This window comes from Coloeus monedula (genome assembly GCF_965178545.1).
Source record: "Coloeus monedula genome assembly, chromosome: 14".
NCBI lineage: Eukaryota > Metazoa > Chordata > Aves > Passeriformes > Corvidae > Coloeus > Coloeus monedula.
The window spans coordinates 19,160,158-19,181,260 of NC_138794.1; the positions used below are offsets into that span (position 1 = coordinate 19,160,158).

At 53.3% G+C, this 21,103-nt stretch overlaps 1 protein-coding gene across 2 annotated transcripts; it reads left to right on the forward strand.

Annotated features, from left to right (window-relative positions):
• The first annotated feature begins 554 nt into the window (after window positions 1-554).
• On the forward strand, window positions 555-20,161 carry EDC3 (enhancer of mRNA decapping 3). 2 transcript variants are annotated; one of them, XM_082290592.1, is made up of 7 exons: window positions 555-600; window positions 3,190-3,393; window positions 4,599-4,912; window positions 8,683-9,018; window positions 15,778-15,931; window positions 17,320-17,537; window positions 18,771-20,161. In XM_082290592.1, exons 2-7 carry the CDS (start codon window positions 3,230-3,232, stop codon window positions 19,103-19,105), a joined length of 1,521 nt encoding a protein of 506 aa, XP_082146718.1. In that variant the 5' UTR covers window positions 555-600; window positions 3,190-3,229; the 3' UTR covers window positions 19,106-20,161. The 2 variants fall into 2 exon arrangements, with proteins under 2 accessions (XP_082146718.1, XP_082146719.1); XM_082290593.1 differs by having other exon boundaries at window positions 574-600; window positions 3,212-3,393.
• The last annotated feature ends 942 nt before the right edge of the window (window positions 20,162-21,103 follow it).

The window sequence follows — 21,103 nt, forward strand, 5'->3', positions numbered from 1 at the left end:
GGGACACGGGTGGGACACGGGTGGGACACGGCTGGGATACAGCTGGGACACGGGTGTGACACGGGTGTGACACGGGTGGGACACGGCTGGGATACAGCTGGGACACGGCTGGGACACGGGTGGGACTCGGGTGGGACACGGCTGGGACAGGGATGTGACACGGGTGTGACACGGGTGGGACACGGCTGGGACAGGGATGTGACACGGGTGTGACACGGGTGGGACTCGGCTGGGACAGGGATGTGACACGGCTGGGACACGGCTGGGACTCGGGTGGGACACGGGTGGGACAGGTATGTGACACGGGTGGGACACGGGTGGGACACGGCTGGGACACGAGTCGGACTCGGCTGGGACTCGGCTGGGACTCGGCTGGGACTCGGCTGGGACTCGGCTGGGACTCGGGTGCCGGAGGGCCCGGGCTCCCTCCCGCGGCGGGCGCTGCGCATGCGCGCAGCGCGGCTCCCACGCCATCTCTATGGCCCCGCCGGCGGCCGGAGCGCCGCACGCGGGGGGCGGGGCCGGAAGTGGCGCCAGGCCGAGCGTCGCTGAGGCGGAGGGGCCGCGGTGAGGCGGGAGCGGCGGCGGCGGCGGCGGCGGGTGAGGGCCACGGGGGAAACGGGGGGTCCCGGCCCGGCGCCCTGGGAGTTCGGAGGGAGCGGGCTGGGCCGGCATGGGGCCATCGCAGGGGGCTGGGCCTCTCTTGGGCTCCCGTGAAGCGCGGCCGCGGCGCCAGGCCCTGCCCGGCCTGAACGGGCCGTCGTGGGGAGGTGGGGCCGGGGGAGCCGCGGAGGGTGGGAGGCCTGTGGGGCGCCTGTGTTTAACTTGTGGTCCCCACGCTTACCTGAGGGGGCCCTGTGTTTACCTATGGGGGCTGTACTTATTTACGGGGGGCCTGTGTTTACCTGTGGGGCTCCATGTGTTTACGTGTTGGGGGGCCTGTGTGTACCTGTGGAGATGCCCTGTGTTTATCCATGGGGAGGGGGGGGGGGGTCTGTGTTTATCCATGGGGAGGGGTCTGTGTTTATCCATGGGGGGGGTCTGTGTTTATCTGCGGGGGGGTCTGTGTTTATCCATGGGGAGGGGTCTGTGTTTATCCATGGGGGGGGTGTCTGTGTTTATCCATGGGGGGGGGGGTCTGTGTTTATCCATGGGGGGGGGGGTCTGTGTTTATCCATGGGGAGGGGTCTGTGTTTATCCATGGGGGGGGGTCTGTGTTTATCCATGGGGGGGGGGGTCTGTGTTTATCCATGGGGGGGGGGGGTCTGTGTTTATCTGGGGGGGGGTCTGTGTTTATCCATGGGGAGGGGTCTGTGTTTATCCATGGGGAGGGGTCTGTGTTTATCCATGGGGGGGTCTGTGTTTATCCATGGGGAGGGGTCTGTGTTTATCCATGGGGGGGGGGGGGGTGTCTGTGTTTATCCATGGGGGGGGGGGGGGGGTCTGTGTTTATCCATGGGGGGGGGGGGGGGTCTGTGTTTATCCATGGGGGGGGGGGGGTCTGTGTTTATCCATGGGGGGGGGTCTGTGTTTATCCATGGGGGGGGGGGGGTCTGTGTTTATCCTTCGGGAGGGTCTGTGTTTATCCATGGGGGGGGGGGGGGTCTGTGTTTATCCATGGGGAGGGTCTGTGTTTACCTGTGGTGGGAGCTCTGTGTTCACCTATTGGGGATCCCCCTTTTTACCTTGGGGGGCCCATGTGTTTACCCTTTGGGGTGTGTACCTATGGGGGGGCTTGCATTTACCTGTGGGAGCTCCACGTGTTTACCTGTGGGGTGCCCTGTGTTTTCCTACAAGATCAGGCTGGACACAGCCCCCCTCTGATCCAACCCTGGGATAGTTTCATTTATATTTGCACGCAAACATAGATTTATTGGTTTTTTTTTTTGTTTTGCTCAAAGGCAGCTCTTATTTTTAGAAAGAATCTGTGGAAGGTGGGGATGTGTGCTGAGCTCTTTCACGCGTTTCCTAAGGGAGATTAAAAAGAAAACAGGAAAGGGAATGAAGTTTCAGTTTTCCTGTGGATACCCAGGGATGTGTTATCTGTGTTTTGAGAGTGCTTTTTATCAGCCATCTCCTTGGAATGCAGACATTGTCATCATGGGTTAATACAAACACACATCCACAGGAAGGAGAGGAGGCTGCTCCTGATGGATTTATGGCTTAGTGACCGAATTTCGTGTTTTCTTCCCTTTGAAGCATCCCCTGTTTTCATTCCTGTGAAAGTTGGGGGAAGTGAGATTTTTTTTTTTCCCTGATCCAGGTTTGTTTTTTTTCCTTCCATCTATTTCCAAAAGGCTGGGCTTGCAGAGAATCCAACTGCCTCTCCCAGAAACGTGATTTATATGTGGATGTTGTTCTCCCTGGGCTGTCTCCTGTGTTTCTCTGTGCTGCTCACAGTAAATATCAAACATTCCCCCTCTTTGATTGCAGCATGAAAGGCAAATCTATACATTTAGGAGCTTGTCACGGCTCTCGCTCTCTGTGATGCTCGTGAGCCTGTCACTAGGAAATCTCAGATCAAAGGAGCTGTTTAGCTGCTTCCAGGAGCGTTGGAAACATGTGTCTAAACAAATTGGAGTCTTTCCTCCCTGATTCTGACAGAACTCGAGTGCTGGGAAGGAGAGCAACTGTCTCTTAATTAATTGATCTAATTGTGACAGTGATGCTAACCCTGTCTCTGCAGAGCGTGGGTGCTTTTGTCCTGGACTCCAGTGTTTGGGATTCTCCCCCCTTCTGTGTTTCTCTGTTCCTTTAGAGGTGTTGGCTGGGGTTCCCCTCCCGCCCTGTGTCTCTGTTCCCTGAAAGGTTTTGGTTTTCATTTGCACGTGCAGAGATCATTCCTCTCACTGCTGAATGTTCACTGGAGCTGTTCTGCCCCGGCGTCCATATGCCCAAACTAAATTCCCAGTTTGAAATCCCAGGGAGAACATCCACAGGCAGGACGCAGTGCTAAATATTTCTCTTGGAAGCATCAGCCAGACAAAGATCTGCTGCTCAACGGGAAAGGCAAAGGCCCATCCAGGGATTTCCACTCCCGCTGGGATCGGTGGTGTCCGTAGGGATGTTATTTCCTCCCCACAAAGCGGAGAGGAGCTGACAAAGCCGCAGCCTGGGAGGGAGCCAGGGCTGTGGGCCGGGGGTGCGCTGATGCTGATTCAGGTTGTCACTTTGTGCATCTTGTTACAGCCAGGCCTGTGTCTCTTCACAGCAGCTCCGTGCCAGAAATATGGCTACGGACTGGCTGGGCAGCATCGTGTCAATTAACTGTGGAGAGAGCTTGGGAGTCTACCAAGGCCGAGTGTCTGCTGTGGATCAGGTCAGCCAGACCATCTCCCTGACGCGGCCCTTCCACAACGGGGTCAAATGCCTCGTGCCAGAAGTCACCTTCAGGTTAGTGCCTGCCTTTTCTCCCCCTGCCTTGGCCCATGCAAGGGCTGGGGGTGCTTTGGATGGGGGTTTTTATTCCCTCAGACGTGACCTCTTTGCCCTAAATTTCCTTGCTGCTGCTGAGTGCCTCTGGTGTTTGTGTTAGTTTGTGTGCAGGAGATTAATTCCTGGCTCGGATCCTGGAGTTGGAGGCGGGTAGCTCAGGCTCGGGGGTTATTTTGGGGTCAGACTGCGTGTATATATACACAAATATATATTTATCTATTATTGTGTGTGTACAGTCTGTTGTTGGGGTTTTAGGGGGCTGAAATACTTTTTTAAAGCTTTGCCCTCTCAGCAGTTCTTTCCCACCGACAACTCTGTGCTTAAAAAATAGAAATAAGAGTCACTCATCACTGGACATTTTCCTGTTCCCTAGAATGTTGTTGTTAAGGCTCTGAGTCACTCATTTTTCAATAGGATTGACTCCACAAAGTCAATACTCTTAATTTATTTGTTTTCTCTTGGATTTTCAAGAGAGACAGTGGGGGAGGACAACAGCCACATCCTTCCAGGGGATGTGTGGAAGTCTCTCTGCTTTCATATCCCACTTGAACAAATGCTGAGTCAGAACTAGAAGAGCCTAATTCCTGATGTATTTCTTGCAGTCAGTGCAAATGGAGGTCTTTATAATCACTCCTTTGTTTCCTTTTGGCTTGTACCCAGTGCTAGATTAGGTTTCTTTATCCTTTTTTTCTGTGGAAGTGGGAAGTACCGTCCTTGTCTGAGCATGAACTGCACTTGTCTGAGGGTAGCTGTCTGCAGAAACGGATTAAAAGTAACAGTAGCCTCGAGGTTGAGAGCAATTAATTAGCTAGAAACTGTTAAATTAATGCAGATTTCTGCAAAGGTCTGGGCCAGTTGCTTCCATTTTTTGCTCGACTGATTCCTGTTTCAGCTGGAGACAGAACCTTTCAAACAAAATCCAGGTGCAGTGTAGGAATACTGGTTATTTTGAAGATTTGCCATTTCAGTTTAACATTTTGCTGCCTGTGGAAACGCCCTGTGTGTTTGAGTATTAAAATCCTTTTATTCCCTTGTTCCTATTGATAACGGCATCGGAACAGTCCCACTGGACAACGCTGGATGTTTTTCCTCAGGAGTTTTTTTTTTTTTGCCAGGGTGTGTGCTAAACTCCTGACTGTGGGGTTTTCTTGTGCTGCTTTTAGGGCAGGTGACATTACTGAGCTGAAGATTCTGGAGATCCCGGGGCCGGGGGACAGCAGACAATGTGGGGACTTGCAGCAGATGGAAACGGGAATCCCCGGGGTCGGCTGCCAGGTGGGGCCCAGCCAGAATGGCACTGGGAAAGTCCTAAAGAAGCCAATGTCCAGCAGTGCCCCACAGAACATCCCGAGGAGGACAGATGTGAAGGGCCAGGACATTGTCATCTCCCCACAGCAGCAGTGCTCCAAGAGCTACATGGATCGACACATGGAAACGCTGACCCAGTCCAAAGGCTTCCGTCGGAGGCACAATTCCTGTGAGTATGGGGACATCCCAGAGCTTTCCTGCTCCAGCATCTTCCCTTCTTCAGCAAGAGCTTTGCCAGCAGGGCTGGAAACTTCCCCTGTGCCACCTGTGTGTTATTCTGACACAGGATGTATTTCTGTCTGCATAGACAATGTCTAATGCCAAAGATTTCTTCAGTTTGCTGTATTTCCTATTCGAAGATTGCCCAGCTTCCAGCCTTTTCCTCTAAAAGGAGCTGCAAGCAAACTGCAATATTATCAAGCTTTTCTATTTAAGGCTTGTGTACCATAACCTATTACAGCAGCACCCCATACAGAATTACAAATGGGGTCTGGCTGTGTTGTTGAAAATACAGATTAATGAGGGTGATGTAGGATACAGTCAGAGCATCCCAAAGTCAAACAGCCATTACTTTTATTTCTCTTGATAAAAATCTTCAAAACTGGGCCAAACCTGCCTTTGTTCACTTTTTTTTCCTCAGAGCTATCTTCCTTTGCAGATCTTCATAATCCAACTCCTGAAATGTCAGTGTGTGTCCAGCACATTTCCATGACTTCACTGTTGAAGCCTCAGTATGCATCCCTCGTAATTCCATGACTTCGTTTTTTCCCTCCTTGCAGTCAGAAAAGAAACAACCTGAGGTGGGCCAGGCCAGTTAAACAGGTCTAAGGCTGTGGTTTTGGGGAGAAATTCCTAGACCTCTGGAATTCTTTCTCACCCACCAACAGCTGGGTTATTTTCACCCCTTTTGGGGTGTTTGGCAGATCTGGGGTGAGCAGAGAGTGCTTCAATCCACAAACAACTCGTGTTGGGTTCACATGAGCACAGCAGGTCACTTTTACAGCCTTTCAGGCAGGTTGAGCGAGGTCCTTGGTGTGGATTGTTAGCTTGGGTTTCTTTTGGGATGAAGGAGGTGCAGAAATGGTGTAAAATGTGTATATTTGGAGCGTAGGGTAAGTGCTGTGTGAGTTTTGGGAGGGGGATGGAGTTGGGCCTGGCTTTGTGCAGGTGGTGGGTGCAGGAGTCCAGGGAAGAATGGGCTGAGATGTCATCCAGAACTTCAGTCCTACAGCTGGAAGTCGACCTCTTGTTGGCCTCTAGCGTGCCAAGTCGGGGCCAGAATTCCCCTTTGGAGCACTGCTGTGACAGGAATCAATAAACAACAAACACCAGCGCAGGTTTCCCAACAATGGCTCCAGTGCTGTGCTGGCAGCGGGCTCGTCGTGCCAGGGCTGGCAGCACACACTCCCACAGGGATCTCTCAGGAAGGCAGCCAGCTCGCTGGAGACTGTGTTTGCTTGCGTGCTGTACGTGAAAGGGTTTTTATTCCTCAGAAATGAAAAAAGCCCGGGAAGGATTGTTTATCTTGTGAGGGAGGTGCTTTTCTGTGCGCCTGAGGAGCTGCTCCCCTCAACAAGCTCCATGCAGGGCAGAGGCACTGGAAGTTGTGATCCAAAAGCAGCTGGAATAGGAGATCTGACTTTGCTTTCCTCCCCTTGCCCTTTTTTTGGCTCTCCTCTTTCCCCTGAGCAGAACCAGCTGTCATTTTTCCTGTCTCGAAGGCGGTGCTTGAAGAGGAACAACTCCTAACTTTGCTCCCAGCTTGCGGGAGGCCTGTGCCATGTTCTGTGCAGCCTCCGTTGGGGGGCTGTGGGGCAGGCAGGGCAGAGCTGTGGGGTCAGCAGTATTCCAGAGCTGGCACCCCTCAGGAGGGATTAGGGAGCTGCCCACCACAGTGCCAGTGGGGCTCATTTTGATGAGGTAGGCTCCTGGCTCCCTTTGTTTGTGGCTGCAGGGAGCTTTCCAGCCATTGTTCTCCAGCTCTTCTGGTGCAGCTCTTTATTCCATCAGCATTTACACACTGCTCACATCAGCTGCTCCTGTCCTGCTGCACGGCAGTGTCTGGCCTCACATTCTGAGTCTCAGGGCAGCTGAGGGGAGTGTGGAGTTGTTTGCAGAGGGATCTGGCAGGGAGTGTGACAGGAACAGCTTGAGCTGGCCAAGCACTTGACACTGACACAAGGAGCAGGCCTGGTTTGCCTTTGTGGCAGTGCAGGCTCCGGCTTGTTCATCTGAACCCTGAGAGTCCCCTGGCTTCTGCTTGACCTGCAGTTCCTGGGTGTTGGGAGAACTCGACCTGTTGTGTTTCCATTCCTCATCTTCCTCCTTCATAGCTGCAGCTGTGGCTGTGATTCCCTCAGCAGTGGCAGTTTAGTTCCAAACCAAGTCCCGTCCCGCTTTGGAGTGGTTTAAGTGTCATCTTTGGTTTGGGAACCCTTTATCTGGGACAGAGAGGAAGTTGTTACCAAAAAGCTTTCAAAACTATGCACAGAAATGAGTGTGCCTACTGAAATTATCCTTCCTGGGAAGCCTTACCCTTTTCTCTCTCCTAAACCCTGTTTTGTCACCAAAATTCTGGAATTCTGCTGTCTGTCCTTCTGAGACAAACGGTGCATTATCATAGACCCTTCTCACTTGAGAAGGGTGTTTGGGGTTTTTTCTTAATGGGAAATTAATGCAAAGCCTGGAAGATTTAGGATGTTGCTGTGGGAACTGGGAAAGCTTTTGGGTTAGTCATCAACCGGTTCTCCAGAAAAACCAAGTCCCACAGTGTCTGAAATGAATCCTTGCTGAGACAATGCATCCCTGACTGGGAATAAACCAAGTTCACATCCTCAGCAAGTCGCCTTTCAGCATGGCTGAAGGTGGACGTGCTGAAACTGGACCTGTCTGCACTTAGAGAGGGGACAGCTGACTTGAGGGGTGCTTGTGGAGTCTGTGCTATTGCAAATCTTTCGGGATGTTTGCTGAGTCTCCTTGGATGGCTTGAAATTCCTTGTTCCTGTGTTATCAAACGGATTCTCTCAAACTCGTTTGTGTGAATCCCTCACAAAGGGGATTATCTTCAACAACAGGAAATAGTTCAGTAGAGCAAGCAGTTCTGGCTTGAGAACTTACTCCATCTGTTGGCCGCTGTAGGTGATTCCTGTAACTGCAGAAATTGGCATGAAATATTTTCTAGTAATTGCAAATGTAACACTGGGAATGACAAATTAATACTGTCTGGACCTGAAGAATAATGGAAGAAATAAGCAACTAGAGGATAAGGTGACCTCGTAATTGTATATTTGGATCAGTTCTTAATCTCCAGCCCTAAGCAGGAGATGTTCATCAGTCTCACTCCAGAGAATTTGGGTTTTCCCAGTGACTTGTGATTGGAAAGAAGTGTATTCCAACGTACAAGGTGATGGATAAGGAGGAGAATGAAACAGGAATGAGAAATCGTATCAAGGGTGAGGAAAAAGAGATCCTTTACATTCAGGGTTTGAAGTTCTCCCTTAAAGACCATTAATATGGAAGAAAACACCTACAGTAGTTTCTGAAATCTAGGGAAATTCCAGAGAGTGGCTTGGGTCACGCTCCTGTCTGAACACGAGCTCGGGATAGGAGAGCTCCTGGGTCACAGCTGATAACCTTGGTGCTGATGTGACACTGGCTGGGGTTAAACAAAACATGGAGAAGCAGCTCCTCTGCTGCCGTGGACAAGCTTGTTTTTCTAACCTTGCTGGTGGGAAGTCCCCAGAAGTCTCTTTGCTGCTGCTCTTGTCCTGTTCTCTGCTGGCTCAGCTGAGCATGAGTAAAGCCAGGGATGAGTTCCATGGCGAGTATCCCTTGAGCAAGGGCACTGTAAGGAGGAGCTCCCCTCTCCCCCAAAATTTGCTGAGAAAGTGCCTTTTTCCATTTAGGACACGCTCTCAACTTGCTTTTCTTTTGGCTTAGGGTCGTCCAGCAGCCGCCACCCGAACCAGGTGACCCCGAAGAAGAGTGGGCTGAAGAACGGGCAGATGAAGAGCAAGGACGACGAGTGCTTTGGGGACGACATTGACGAAATCCCAGACACTGATTTTGATTTCGAGGGCAACCTGGCCCTTTTTGACAAGGCAGCTGTGTTTGAAGAGATCGAGACTTACGAGAGGAGGAGCGGCACCCGCTCCCGAGGGACCCCTAACGAGAAACCTGCTCGCTACCGGCACGACGAGAACATCCTGGAGTCGGAGCCCATCGTCTACAGAAGGATTGTGGTACCCCAGAACCCTCACAAGGAATTCTGCACGGGTATGCCACCTCCCTTCCTCATAAGGACCCAAACTGCTGCTTTTTGGGGGGGCACACACGGTGGATTTTTGCTCCAAGGGGTGTCTGTCAGCTTAATGTGGTCCAAGCAAGGGCAGTGTTCACGTAAGGTTGGATTTGTGAGTCTACACAGAGCCTTTATTTGCAGTGTTTCTGAGATAACAAATACTCAGAGAGGCCAGCAAGGTAAGGGTTGCTCCAGTAGGGAACAAAGCTGATGGTTGGGAACTGAGTAAGAGGTGTTTGAATCCTTGCTTGGATTTCAGTAGCCTGGCGAACCCACGTGGACTTGATTGCTGGCTCTGCAGAGGGATGGAGGGATGGTCTCAGGATTTGTGCTTTCATGGTTTCAGGAGATTTTCTGTGCTTCTGGCACTCTTTGGGTCGTAGTTCTCCCTTTCTGCGTGGGTTTAAATACAGTTCATGTTAAAAGAACTGATGGCACATTTAGCTCCAAATTCCAGGTAACTGTAGCCTCCTTGGGATATCTTGCCTTTGATTTTAAGCACTTGCAAAATGTAGGAGTGAAGGAAATCTGGCATTCCAGGAACGTTTCTTTTCCACATCAGAATAAACTCAGATTTCAGCTCTTCTTGCAGGGACTCAAACCAACTGATATCCTGGTGGCCTGAGCAGAAGTGTGAGCAGCTCCTTGGGCTGTCATTCATCCTCTGCCTGGAAACTCCATCTGGGGTGTGAAACGCTTCAGGGGAAGAAGCTGATGGATTTGTAATGATCTGCTGCTTTTCAGTTTTGAAAAGTCCTTTTTTTTTTAGTGGCTCTGGGATATGACAATGTCCTAGTTCTCCATTTCTGTCATTCCTCTTCCTATTGTTCCATTCTGCTCTCGAGTGAGAGGAAAACACAGTGGGTTGTAGCAGCTCTGTGTTGTGTTTCCAAGGATCCTCAAGGAAAAGTGAGAGAAACGTGCAGTGAGACTTTCCTTCACTGCTTTGTCTTTCACAATTTTAAGACTTCCTGAGGCAGCAGTGAGAGTTCAGTATTAATGGTGCTTTTTTCTGCTTAATTTAACCTCTTGCTTTCTAAATCTCCCCAAGCTTTCAGCATCTCTGTGGAAGAAGCTGCACTGATTGCCCGTGTGCTGTGGGAATAAGCACTTCTTCATTTTCTGTGTGATTTCCTATCTATTTTGTGTTTTTTTTCAAATTTCTTCCTTGTCAATCCATCTTCCAGCTGGCTTGTTTGAGAGGAGATGGGGCCTCTGTGGATGTCTAGTCTGAAACAAAAGCTAAGCCACTGTTGGCAGCCAGTCTGAGCAGGATGGCTGGTAGGGGATTCTAGCAGTAGAATTCCTGGGAGGAAAACTGCCATGCAATGAGCAGCAGTGAGTAAATCCAGGCATGAAAACACAATCCTGTTTGCTGCATTCCATCATCCTTCCCTCTGGGATCCTGGCTGTGCTGAGGGGAGCCCGGCGAAAGGAAAAGTGTCTTGTTTTGCCCTTGGCAGGGCTGCCCAGGGAGGGTGGTCAGCGACTCCCCTCGGGCCTTGCAGGGTCTTGCTGGCCTCATTAGCTGCTGTTGGCTGATTGGTGTCCCCTGGGCATTGTAGGTTTGTTTGGAAGAAAGGCTGGCGTGTCACACCGGGGGCAGTGCCCGTCGGCCGCCTGCGCCGAGCCGGGCACGTCCACAAGCCCGGCAGTGAGGAGAGAGGTGTCCAGGGATGTTTCCCACAGAGGGTGCCTGCCTTTGTGGCCACGGAGGAAGTCTCCTCTTGCCTAGGGAGTGCTGCTGGCTGTCCAGCAGAGGCTCTGGTAAACAGCTGTAGCTTGCCCGCCGTCCCTGGCAGCCAGAGGGACATTGTGCCTGGAGTAATGATGGACTTCTCGTGGAAAGAAACCCACCCCAATCCCTTTGTTTAGCAGCTGGAAGGAGGGTGCTGAGCTGTAGGCAGCCTGCCTCTTAGCAGCTCAAAGAGCAGCTGCTATGATTAAATGAGTGCCAAGAGCTCCAAAAGCCTTGATTTTGGATGTGTCTGTGGCAGGATTCTCCCTCCAGACTTTGTTCTCCTAAGGAAAGCTCTCCTTGCACAAAGCACTTCCTAGTTCTGACAAAGCACTTCTTTCTGCTATTTTTTTTTACCCTGGGCCAGTCTGAGAGATGATTGTGTTAATAGAGCCCTGACTGAGACAGAGATTCTCTGCTGCAGCAGCACAAAACTGGTGCTGGAGATTGGCAGGGAGGTAATATCCAGCTCTTGTCACTGTGGGATCCCTGTCTCTGGATCAATGCCTGCTTTTTGGTGCCATGGAGGCAGGGAATAACCAGGATGGTGCAGAGGTAAAACTTGAGCTGCTGATGTCAGTTTTGAGTCAGTCTTCTGAGTTCCCCAAAAGACTCATCTGCAGGACTTCCAGCCTGGGATTTTATTGCTGACTGGAGTGAGTTGGAATGTGTAGGATGAACACTTCTGTCCACTGGGATGCTTTGCTGAGAGCTGGTTTTGTGGAGCCAGGCTGTCAGGAAGGCACAACCGTGTGGTTTGGAAGTAAGCAGGGAATGAAGAAGGTGGGAATCTGTTCCAGCCAGAAGTGAAAACCTGGAGCTAATGGAGCTCACCGGGTCTGTGGTTGTGGCTGAGCCGAGTCCACCGCTGGGACTCCACATGTGAATCCCTCCTAAACACACCATTAGTCTTCACTGGTTTGGGCTGACTGCTGTTGGTCTGTCTCTTTATTTACTGGGAAATGTAATTGTTTAGCAAAAACTGCCTCTTTGGAAAGGATGATTTTTGCACGAGGTGTGAGCTGCCTTTTTGTACTTCCAGAGCTGTGCAGCTGGAGAATTTAAATTGTGTTGGCTCAGGTCTGTCTCTGTTTGTTCTGTTGGCACTACAGCTCCTGTGTTTGAACATCTCTGTGTTTTGAGGCCGGGTCCTTTAGCAAAGCCAACGTTCTGCAGGAGTGTTGGAGCTCAGAGGAGTTTGCAGCAGGGTCTGTCCTTCAAACAACCCTTCTTCTTCACAATAAGGAGATGGTGGAAGAAAACAGGAGCAGGCAGAGCTTTGTGCCAGGATCAGAGCTCAGAACCAAGGCTGGGTGTGTTCTGTGAGGTGATGCCAAGAGTGTGGCTGTTCCTTTGGAGTGCCCTGTTCTTGACTGACTTTTCTCCTCTCTGCAGCTTTTAGCTCTTCGGTGGCTGGATGAGTGCCCTGTGTATATTGAATGTGTGAAGTGTTCTGGGCTGGCTTGAGGAGAGTGCAAATGAAGTTCTCTTTAGCCATCCACAGGAGCAAACAAAGTGGTCATGGGGCAGAGTCCCTTTGTCCCTCTGGCAGTTCTTTGCTCAGCTGGAGGGAATTGTGCACTAATGCTGGGGGAGGCTCCCACTGGAAGGTCAGCCAGAACTCCCGCAGGATTTGCCGTAATTAAAAATAATGATGATTAACAAAAGCAGCCCTTAAGGTTGTGGAGAAAATCACTGGTGTTTGAGGGGCAGTAAATGTGTTTTGCTGAGTCTGCAGGCAGGTGGTTCCAGCTTTGCAACCGGCAGAAGGCAGCAGGGAATGTCCCGTGTGCCTGGTGTGGATGAGAGTTACAGAGCGTGTGGGACTGCCACACCGTAAGGCTCTGGGACCTGGGGTTATTCCTTGCCAAAGGAGAGCGTTAACGATGCTAGGACAGCTTGCAGGAGATCCTGAGTCTAATTCTGTCTGACCCATTCCTGTGCCTTGCCTGGGTTTATTTTAGCAGAGAACTGGAGCTGGAGAGCAGCTGCAATAGCCAAGGGAAAAAGATGGGACTCAACCCCTTAGCACTGAGCTCCTCTAGCATCAACCCTTTCCTTTTTCCCTGCCACTGCAAGCTTGGGAAGCATTTGGGCATCCCAGCAGCACTACAGGGCTTGTTGGGGGAAAACCTCATAATTATTTAGCTTCTGGAGAGTTAGCTCAGCCCTTCTGCTGGCACAGGCCGTTTTCATCCACCCAGTGTCACTCTTCGTGTCACAAAACTGTTTAGTCTATATCTGCCTTGTGAGTTGGTGTTTTTTTTCTTTTCCCAGGCAGCTGTAAAATACATTTATTTAATATTAAAAGGCCTGGGCTAATTTATTTTATTGCCTTCATTAGCAAACAATAAAGATGCCCTGTCCAACCCAAACATAATTAAAGTTGGCAGGGCTTCCGTTTTGTGGCAGTGGTGTTATTGTTTGTGGGTTTACACATCGCCTCCTTGATTGCTCTCTGCCAGAGTTTATTTAACTCCCTGGGCCTGCTTTTGATGAGCCAGTCTGACTGGTTGGACCTTGCGTGAGGGCGAAGAAGGGAAGTTCTCTTGGCGTTTCAGCCTGCTCCTGAGAGGGAGCAATTAGGACAGACTGGCGTGCTAAATGCCAGTTCATCACTGCTTCCCAGTAACCCCCTCACATTAACCCACTGGTGGCAGCCAGCCCGTGGCAAATGCAGTTTTCCTAAAGCTGCTGGTTGAGGGAAGGATGTGGATGGGGATGGAGAAGATCTGTGCTAAATTGGGTGCATACAGAGTGTAGATTGTCCGTCTAGTTTGGGGAGTTGGTGCAGAATTGAAGCAGGGGATTTGGGAGTGGTTCAGATGCAGCAAAAGTAGAGTTCGGGAGCTGCCTTTTTTGGGGTTAGCAGATGATGTTGGGAGAGATCCTGACCTCGGGTCACTCATTCCAGATCTTCCCTGAAGCTTGAAAAACAAGATGCAGTGGCAGAGCCGTGAATGGGAGCGTGGCAGAGCGGGGCTTGCGTGACTCGGGCGTGCGGGCGCGGGGCAGGTGCGTGACTGCTGCGGGCACGGGGCAGGGCGTGCCCGCTGGGACAGCCCCGCCGTTATTACTGCTTGGGCTGCAGTGCTCAGGGCTGCTATCAGCACTCGGGGGTGACTGATAACAGGATGGCTGCTGGCCTGGCCCGGGAGCCTGGGAGCGGAGGTGACCTCATCGGCGCTTCGCGTGCGGGGTCAAGCGCTGGGACACGTTGGGCCCTCTCTGTCTGCGAAGGCCCCGCCGGTGAGGCCAGGAATGAAGTGCAGGAGGCCGCAGCAGTGTCTGCTCTGCTGCATTTTGCTGTCACCCTGCAGGAACACCTCTGGGCCCACTGTGAAAACCCCGGGGTGTGCTAAACCCCCCCGTTTCCGCCAGAGCTTGACTTGGTGATCGGTGACTGGGGCGCCCTGGGGAAGTACAGCAGCGCACGTCATTCCTCACAGCTCTGATCCACACCGCTCTTCTTATTTGCATGCGGCCCTTGCTCGTTAGAGCTGGTTCTCGTCACGTTTGCTGTGTGCAGAGGAGCCCAAGCCCACGAGTAACGGCCGGGTTTCCTCCCGGGGCGGACGTGCGAGCGGTGCCTGTTCCCCTCGGAGCCTTTCCACCGGGCCGTGTCACCCTCCCACGGCTCTCCCCCAGCAGCACAGCACGGGCAGCCCCAGCCCAGCTAGGCTGCCAAGGGCACCCTGGGGGCTGCTGTCACCCCCAGTTCAGAGGCAGAGGGGCTGGGGGGAGCATGAGGGTGACCCAGGGCTGCTGAGCACGGGGGAAGCTGAGAGGAGAGGAGCTGGTGCAGGGACCGAGTTCACACTTTTTGACCTGATGTTTGCTGTAGCAGGCACTGCTTTTAATCCTGGACCTTTTTGCTCCGTGGTGCCTGACTCCTGTGCACCTCCTCTGCCTGTCCCAGAGTGGGAGCTGGCTGCTGAGGTCAGCTGGGATTCCTTGTGTAGCTGAGAGCTTCTCCTGCTGCAGCTGTGCTCCAGCTCTGGCCATCCCATAAGGGAATTAATCTGTGCTGCTGCTTAGCTGGGAGGTAGCTAAGGACACCCAGGCCTTGCAGGATGCTTCAAGAGAAGAACAGAGTATGTTCTGATTCCACATAGTGACAGTCCTAAACACAGTGAAGGGCTGTCTTTGGAGAAAAGTTAGAATGAAGAGGCTGGTTGCTGTGGCTGGAGGCACTCTGGGATGTGTTGTTTGGATTAGATATCAGGAGGGAATCCTTCCCTGGGAGGGTGGGCAGGCCCTGGCACAGGGTGCCCAGAGAAGCTGTGGCTGCCCCTGGATCCCTGGCAGTGTCCAAGGCCAGGCTGGACAGTTCTCAGCACTTCACAAAACCTCTCTTGTTCCTTTTCTCTTGATCCAAATGCTGGAGCATTTCCCAGCTCGCTAGCCCAGGCTCTCCAAAGCACCTGGGAAGTGTTTTTCTGCTGAGTTTGTTCTTTGATCGTTTCCCTGCTGCTTCAGTGTGCTGTGATCCAGCTGTTGGGTCTGGAGCAGCCCTTCTGGCATGGGAACACCTACCAGCAGACGTGGGATGTCTTGTTTTACTGTGGTCTCTGGGATTGTGGGGACCAGTGTCGGGAAGCGTAACACATCCAAGCTTTTTGGTGGGAAATCCACTTCACAGCTGCTCTCCTGACTTTCACAGTGCTCAGGAGTACTTTGTGGTGGGTTAAAGCACTGCTGGCCTGGAGACCAGTAACAAAAACCTTGATATTCCATCTGTAAGTCACAAAAGCCTTCTCACTCCATGTGTTGCTAAAATTGCCTGCTGAATTTTTGTGGAAGTGTTATTTTAAGCCAGCAGTTGTGTTTAGCTGTCTCTGCTTCACTGAGAATAATTTGGATTCCTTTGATGGCCTCGGAAGGAGCGTGGGTGAAGCAAAGCCTTGGTAACAGCTAACAAGCCTTTTCGCTGCCGCTATTTCTGGGTCTCTGATCGTCCCCATTTGTGCCTCCCTCCCCTGTTTCTGACCCCTAGACTCGGGGCTGGTGGTCCCCAGCGTGTCCTACGAGCTGCACAAGAAGCTGCTGTCGGTGGCCGAGAAGCACGGGCTGACCCTGGAGCGGAGGCTGGAGATGACAGGGGTGTGTGCCAGCCAGATGGCCCTGAGCCTCCTCGGGGGGCCCAACAGGTACCAGAGGTGCCTCTGGGGGGGAGGGAGGGGGCTCACAAGGCCCTCTCAGGTCACTGCTGCCAAAGGGCTTCCTTTTGGCTGCTGCACCCCGTGAGTGCCCCATGTCTCACAGACAAAGCAGAGGTGAGATGTTCCTGCCCCTCACTGGGAGCTTTTCAGGGAGCTTGGCTTCGCACAGGTGCTGCCTGAGGTGGGTGAAGGCGCTGCAGAACACATTAATGAGCTCGTCCTTTCAGCCCATGAATGAGCCTTCCCTCTGCTGTCTTGGCACATTACAATTTCACCACGTCAATAAAAGCAGGAGGCAGCCCACGGAAACAAAGCGCTGCGTGGATTTTTGCAAGGCTAGCTCAGCTTTGAGGCGTCTGCAGCTCACCTGAGCACATCCTGCTCCTTGGAGGGCTGTTTGCAGCAGCCCCGGAGTGCACTCGGTGCTTTCTGCAGGGGCATTTGTGCTGACTCTTACCGAGCTCTGCTCCCTGCCTGCGCTTCCGTAGCTGCCCATGTGGGCAGGAACTGCACCTGTATTTTTGTGGTGTTCATAGCTGCTCCATAATAATTGCTCTCGAAATGAAAGGTGGTAACCCTGCAGTCTCCATCTGCTTATTCAGGAGCACTTTACCAGGACCCGATCTCTTGATGGAGAGCACTAAGGGGTGACACACAGGCAGCTGAAATTCCTGATGGCTTCCAGGCCAACTGAACTTTATCGTGTGGTTGAAGCTTAGGGAGTAGAAATTATTTTTCTTCATTTTTAGTTGTGACTCTTCTGATGAGGAAGCTCACCCCAGATTTTTAGCTTTCTTTTACAGTCAGAGATCTTGGGACCTTGTGCTCTCAGCTGTGGGTACAGGGAAGTCTTGAAGGGAAGGAGAAGGTTGGAGCAACCTTCAAGTATCTGAAGGGGCCTGTGAAGAAACTAGAAGAGGGACCCTTCATCAGGAACTTAAAAAGGGGAAATTTAGGTTAAATATGTGGAAGAAATTCTTCCCTATGGGGATGGGGAGGTCCTGGCACAGGGTGCCCAGAGCAGCTGTGGCTGCCCCTGGATCCCTGGCAGTGTCCAAGGCCAGGCTGGACATTGGGGCTTGGAGCACCCTGGTCCTCTGGAAGGTGTCCCTGCCCATGTCAGGGGTGGAACTGGATGACCTTTAGGGTCCTTTCAACCCAAACCAGTCTGTGATTCTCTGAACCTGCAAGCGGAGCAGCGTCAGCACCACAAAAGGATGTGGGTTGCTTCTCGAGAGCGATGGCAGATTTGCAGAACACCTGGCAATTTGCATCGTACTGATTTTTTTTTTTTTTTAATTTATTTTTTCTTCTCACGCAGGAAGAAGGTAAGAGACTTTGGGGTTAACTCACAGTCCCTTTTGCCTGTGTTTCAGACTGAACCCCAAGAACGTGCACCAGCGGCCCACGGTCGCACTGCTGTGCGGCCCCCACGTGAAGGGGGCCCAGGGCATCAGCTGCGGCCGGCACCTGTCCAACCACGATGTCCACGTCATCCTCTTCCTCCCCAACTTCGTCAAGATGCTGGAGTCCATCACCAACGAGCTGAACCTTTTCAGCAAGACACAAGGCCAGCAGGTGTCCAGCGTCAAAGGTGAGTGGCCGAGGAGGCCTGGGTTCTCCGGGGAGGAGGGCTGGCTTCTCCAGCACGGCTTCCCGCCGCCTGCCCGCTCCCCTGGCACCATCTAGTGGCACTGGCACGCCTGGGTGGCTGCCCGGAGGCTGCAGGGACAGCAGGCACTCAGAGCCACAACAGAGGAGCAGTTGTGCTGCCGCAGATGTTTCCGGTGGGAACAAATCCGGAAGAGCTGCCGTATGGAACTGTTCTTGTAGGATAAGGGGCTGCCTTGTTCAGCATGTTGGAACTGGGAGGGAATGAGTGTCCAGCTGCTGTTGCAAAGCAGCAGCCAGCTCTGCTGAGCCACTTCCAGCAGCTGTCAGGATTCCCATCTCGGTATTCCCTAGGATAAATAGCTCCTGTGAGAGTGCTGGCTTCTGCTTGGCATTTCACCAGTCGTTTTCTAACCTGCTTCATTTAAACTTCTGGGGAGAAACAAACCTGGCAGTTAGGGCTGTGCTCTGCTGCCAGCGCTGCTTGCCTACTATAAAACATTCTAAAAGGTTGGAACAGGTTTTCCAGAGCAGCTGTGGCTGCCCCTGGATCCCTGGAAGTGTTTCAGGCCAGGTTGGACGGGGCTTGGAGCAACCTGGGATAGCGGGAGGTGTCCCTGCCCATGGCAGGGGGTGGAATGAGATGAACTTTCAGGTCCCTTCTAACCCAAACCATTCCATGATTTTGCACCAAGGACTTTGTGGTCCAGCGGGTGAGGAGGATGCAGCGGGTGAGGAGGATGCAGCGGGTGAGGGGATGCAGCGGGTGAGGAGGATGCAGCAGGTGAGGGGGGATGCAGCGGGTGAGGAGGATGCAGCGGGTGAGGGGATGCAGCGGGTGAGAGCGACAGAGCTCAGTGGGGCAGGCAGCAGTGCAGCACAGTTGCTGTGTTCCAGAAAACCAGCTGTATGTTCACCTTGTGGAATAGAAAATGGTCCTTTCTGATGGAAAGAGAGCCCCGCTGCTCCCCTGGACTGCCTGGCCTGGTGAGCTCAGTGGCACTGGGGCTGCTCACGTGCTGGCCACTGAGGGAGGTTCTGGCCCCAGAGTGCTGCAGAGCTGTTCGGTGTTGGTCTGTTTGGGGGAAGGATGGCCAGGACAGGAGGCAAGGCCGGGCTGTGCAGTGAGAGTGGAGGCCAAACCCCACATGTGCTGGCAGTGCAGCCTCAGCCGGGGGTTGCAGCTGGTTCTGAGCCGTGTCTGTGTTTCTTTCAGACCTCCCAGACACCCCCGTTGACCTAGTGATCAACTGCCTGGATTGTCACGAAAATGCCTTTCTGAGAGACCAGCCTTGGTACAAAGCCGTGGTGGACTGGGCCAACCAGAACCGGGCCCCCGTGCTGAGCATAGACCCCCCCATCAGCGAGATGGAGCTGGGCATCGACGCCAAGTGGTCGCTGGCCCTGGGGCTACCGCTGCCGCTGGGCGAGCGTGCGGGCCGCGTGTACCTCTGTGACATTGGCATCCCCCAGAAGGTCTTTCAGGAGGTGGGCATCAACTACCACTCGCCCTTTGGCTGCAAATTCGTCATCCCCCTGCACTCCACTTAGAGCCCGTGCAGCCACCCCGGCTCTGAAGGGAGAGGGGAGGAGCTCTGTGAAACCAAGCTGTCCAGTGGATCCCGGCTGGACGCCTCGTGACGCCTTAACAAGGATGTGAAGTTCTGGAGGGTTCGCCTTCCAGAGGAAACGCTGTGTATTTAATAAGAAAAAATAGAATAATCATAAAAGGAAGCAAAAAAAAAAAAAAACCCAAACAAAACAAAACAAAAAAAAAAATAAGGAGGAAGAGAATGTTCCTGCGAAGCCGTTTTCATTCTCTCGTGCCGTGGGATGAAGGAGCGTGCAGGACGATGGTGTCTGTCCCTGGCGAAGGTGGCTGCTGCTGCCCAGCCCCGGCCGGCACGTGGTACAAAAAAGGGTGGTTTGGTGCTTTGAGATGTGTTTCTGGTCCTTCTGGTTGGATATTCCCAGCAAGGACATCCTGGTGGGAACAGCACCCCTTGATTGTGTAGAAATCCCTTGTGTTGAGGGGAAATCTCGTTCGGTTCCAATGTTGTTTTTGACTGCCTCGTCCCCTGTTTTGTGTTCCGGAAGGCAGTTGTAGCTCCCTCTCCTTCCCAGCCCCTCACGGAGAGGGTTCCCTGTTTGGAAAGCTTGTGTCAGGAGCTGGAGGCTCACACATGCTCTGGGAACGCCGATGTCCCTCCTCAGCTGGGCCTCATTGCATACATACTGTTGGCTTTTCTTTGTTTGCTTCATGGGTGAAGCCCAGGCCTCTGGGATGGAGGCCTGGTATGGAAAAGAACTTTTCCAGGATACTCATGGGGTTTGGGGTTGTTTTCTTTTGTTCTTTCTTTGTCTGGCCCAGCGAGTGGCTGAACCAGGGATGGGGGAGTGAAGCAGGGCAGGGTTGCTCTGGGTTTGTTGGACAGTGCATGGTGCAGGGGATATTTGGGGTGAGTTCCCCCGTCCTTCCAGTATCCCTGCAGCATTTGGTATGGTTTGGGAAATAGCTCACGGATCTGTTCATTCCCTTTGGAATCCAAGCCTGCGTGCGGGTGGGCTTGTGTGCGTGTTGGGAATCGGCCTGAGGAGGGGCTGGTTCCTGTTTGCTGGCAGGAGAGGGCGTGGGGAGAGCTGCTGTGCTCCTGGAGGGCTGTGGCAGGGGTCCTGGGTGGAATTTCCGTGGGAAACCTGCTCTGGTGCTGAGTGCTGTCCCGTGCCCTGCCAGAAGTGTTGGATTATCCTTTCCTGTGCTCGTCGTGTTGGCCTTGGTGCAGTGCCTGGAGCAGGGGCGAGCTGAGGAACCACCAGCTGGCTTCGGGGATCAGCTTGGGTCCCACCGAGCTGGCTCTGTGTGCCCTGGAGGGCTTTGTGCCCCGCAGCCGAGCCAGGGAGCGCTGCCGCAGCAGGAGGTGCTGGAAGGCCGAGCTGCTCCTTGGGAGGAGCTGGGAGTGTGGCAGTGCTGGGAGCTCTGCTGCTCCTCTCACACCTTTCCCCCCCCAGGGCTCCTGCAGGCACCTGCGCCTCGCACAGCCCCTGCTCTGGCACGTGGGAGAGCTCCAGGCGCTGCCTTTGTCGAGGGCAGCCGGATCCCTTTGGAGGCTGAAGCACAGGGACCAGTCCAGTGTGGCTCCAATCCCCCTCACCAGCCCCACGGGCCCGCTGGTGCCCCAAGCTGGGGCTTTAGTCAGGCACTTGTCTTTCCCTTTCCTCTGTTAGGACAAAGGCCAGGGCTCTCAAACGAGGAGGGAAAAGAAGCATTACTGAGTCTGGCCGGGGAGCGTGGAGCGCCGGGGAGGGCCCAGGAGGCTGCTGAGCACGGGGCTCACCCCGAGGTCTCCCCCCTGCACGTTGCCATATCTACCTCAGCAGGACCAGGGCTCTGCCCTGGCTGGCTGCAGCCCTGGTTCCCCTCTGCTGCTCTCCGTAGTGCTGGGGTGGGGGCTCAGCCCTCGATCCTGGGGGCAGGGCGGGCTGTGCCCCACGGTGCAGCCCCAGCTGCGGTGGCATGGACCAGCCTGTGGTTCTGACTGGGACAGGACA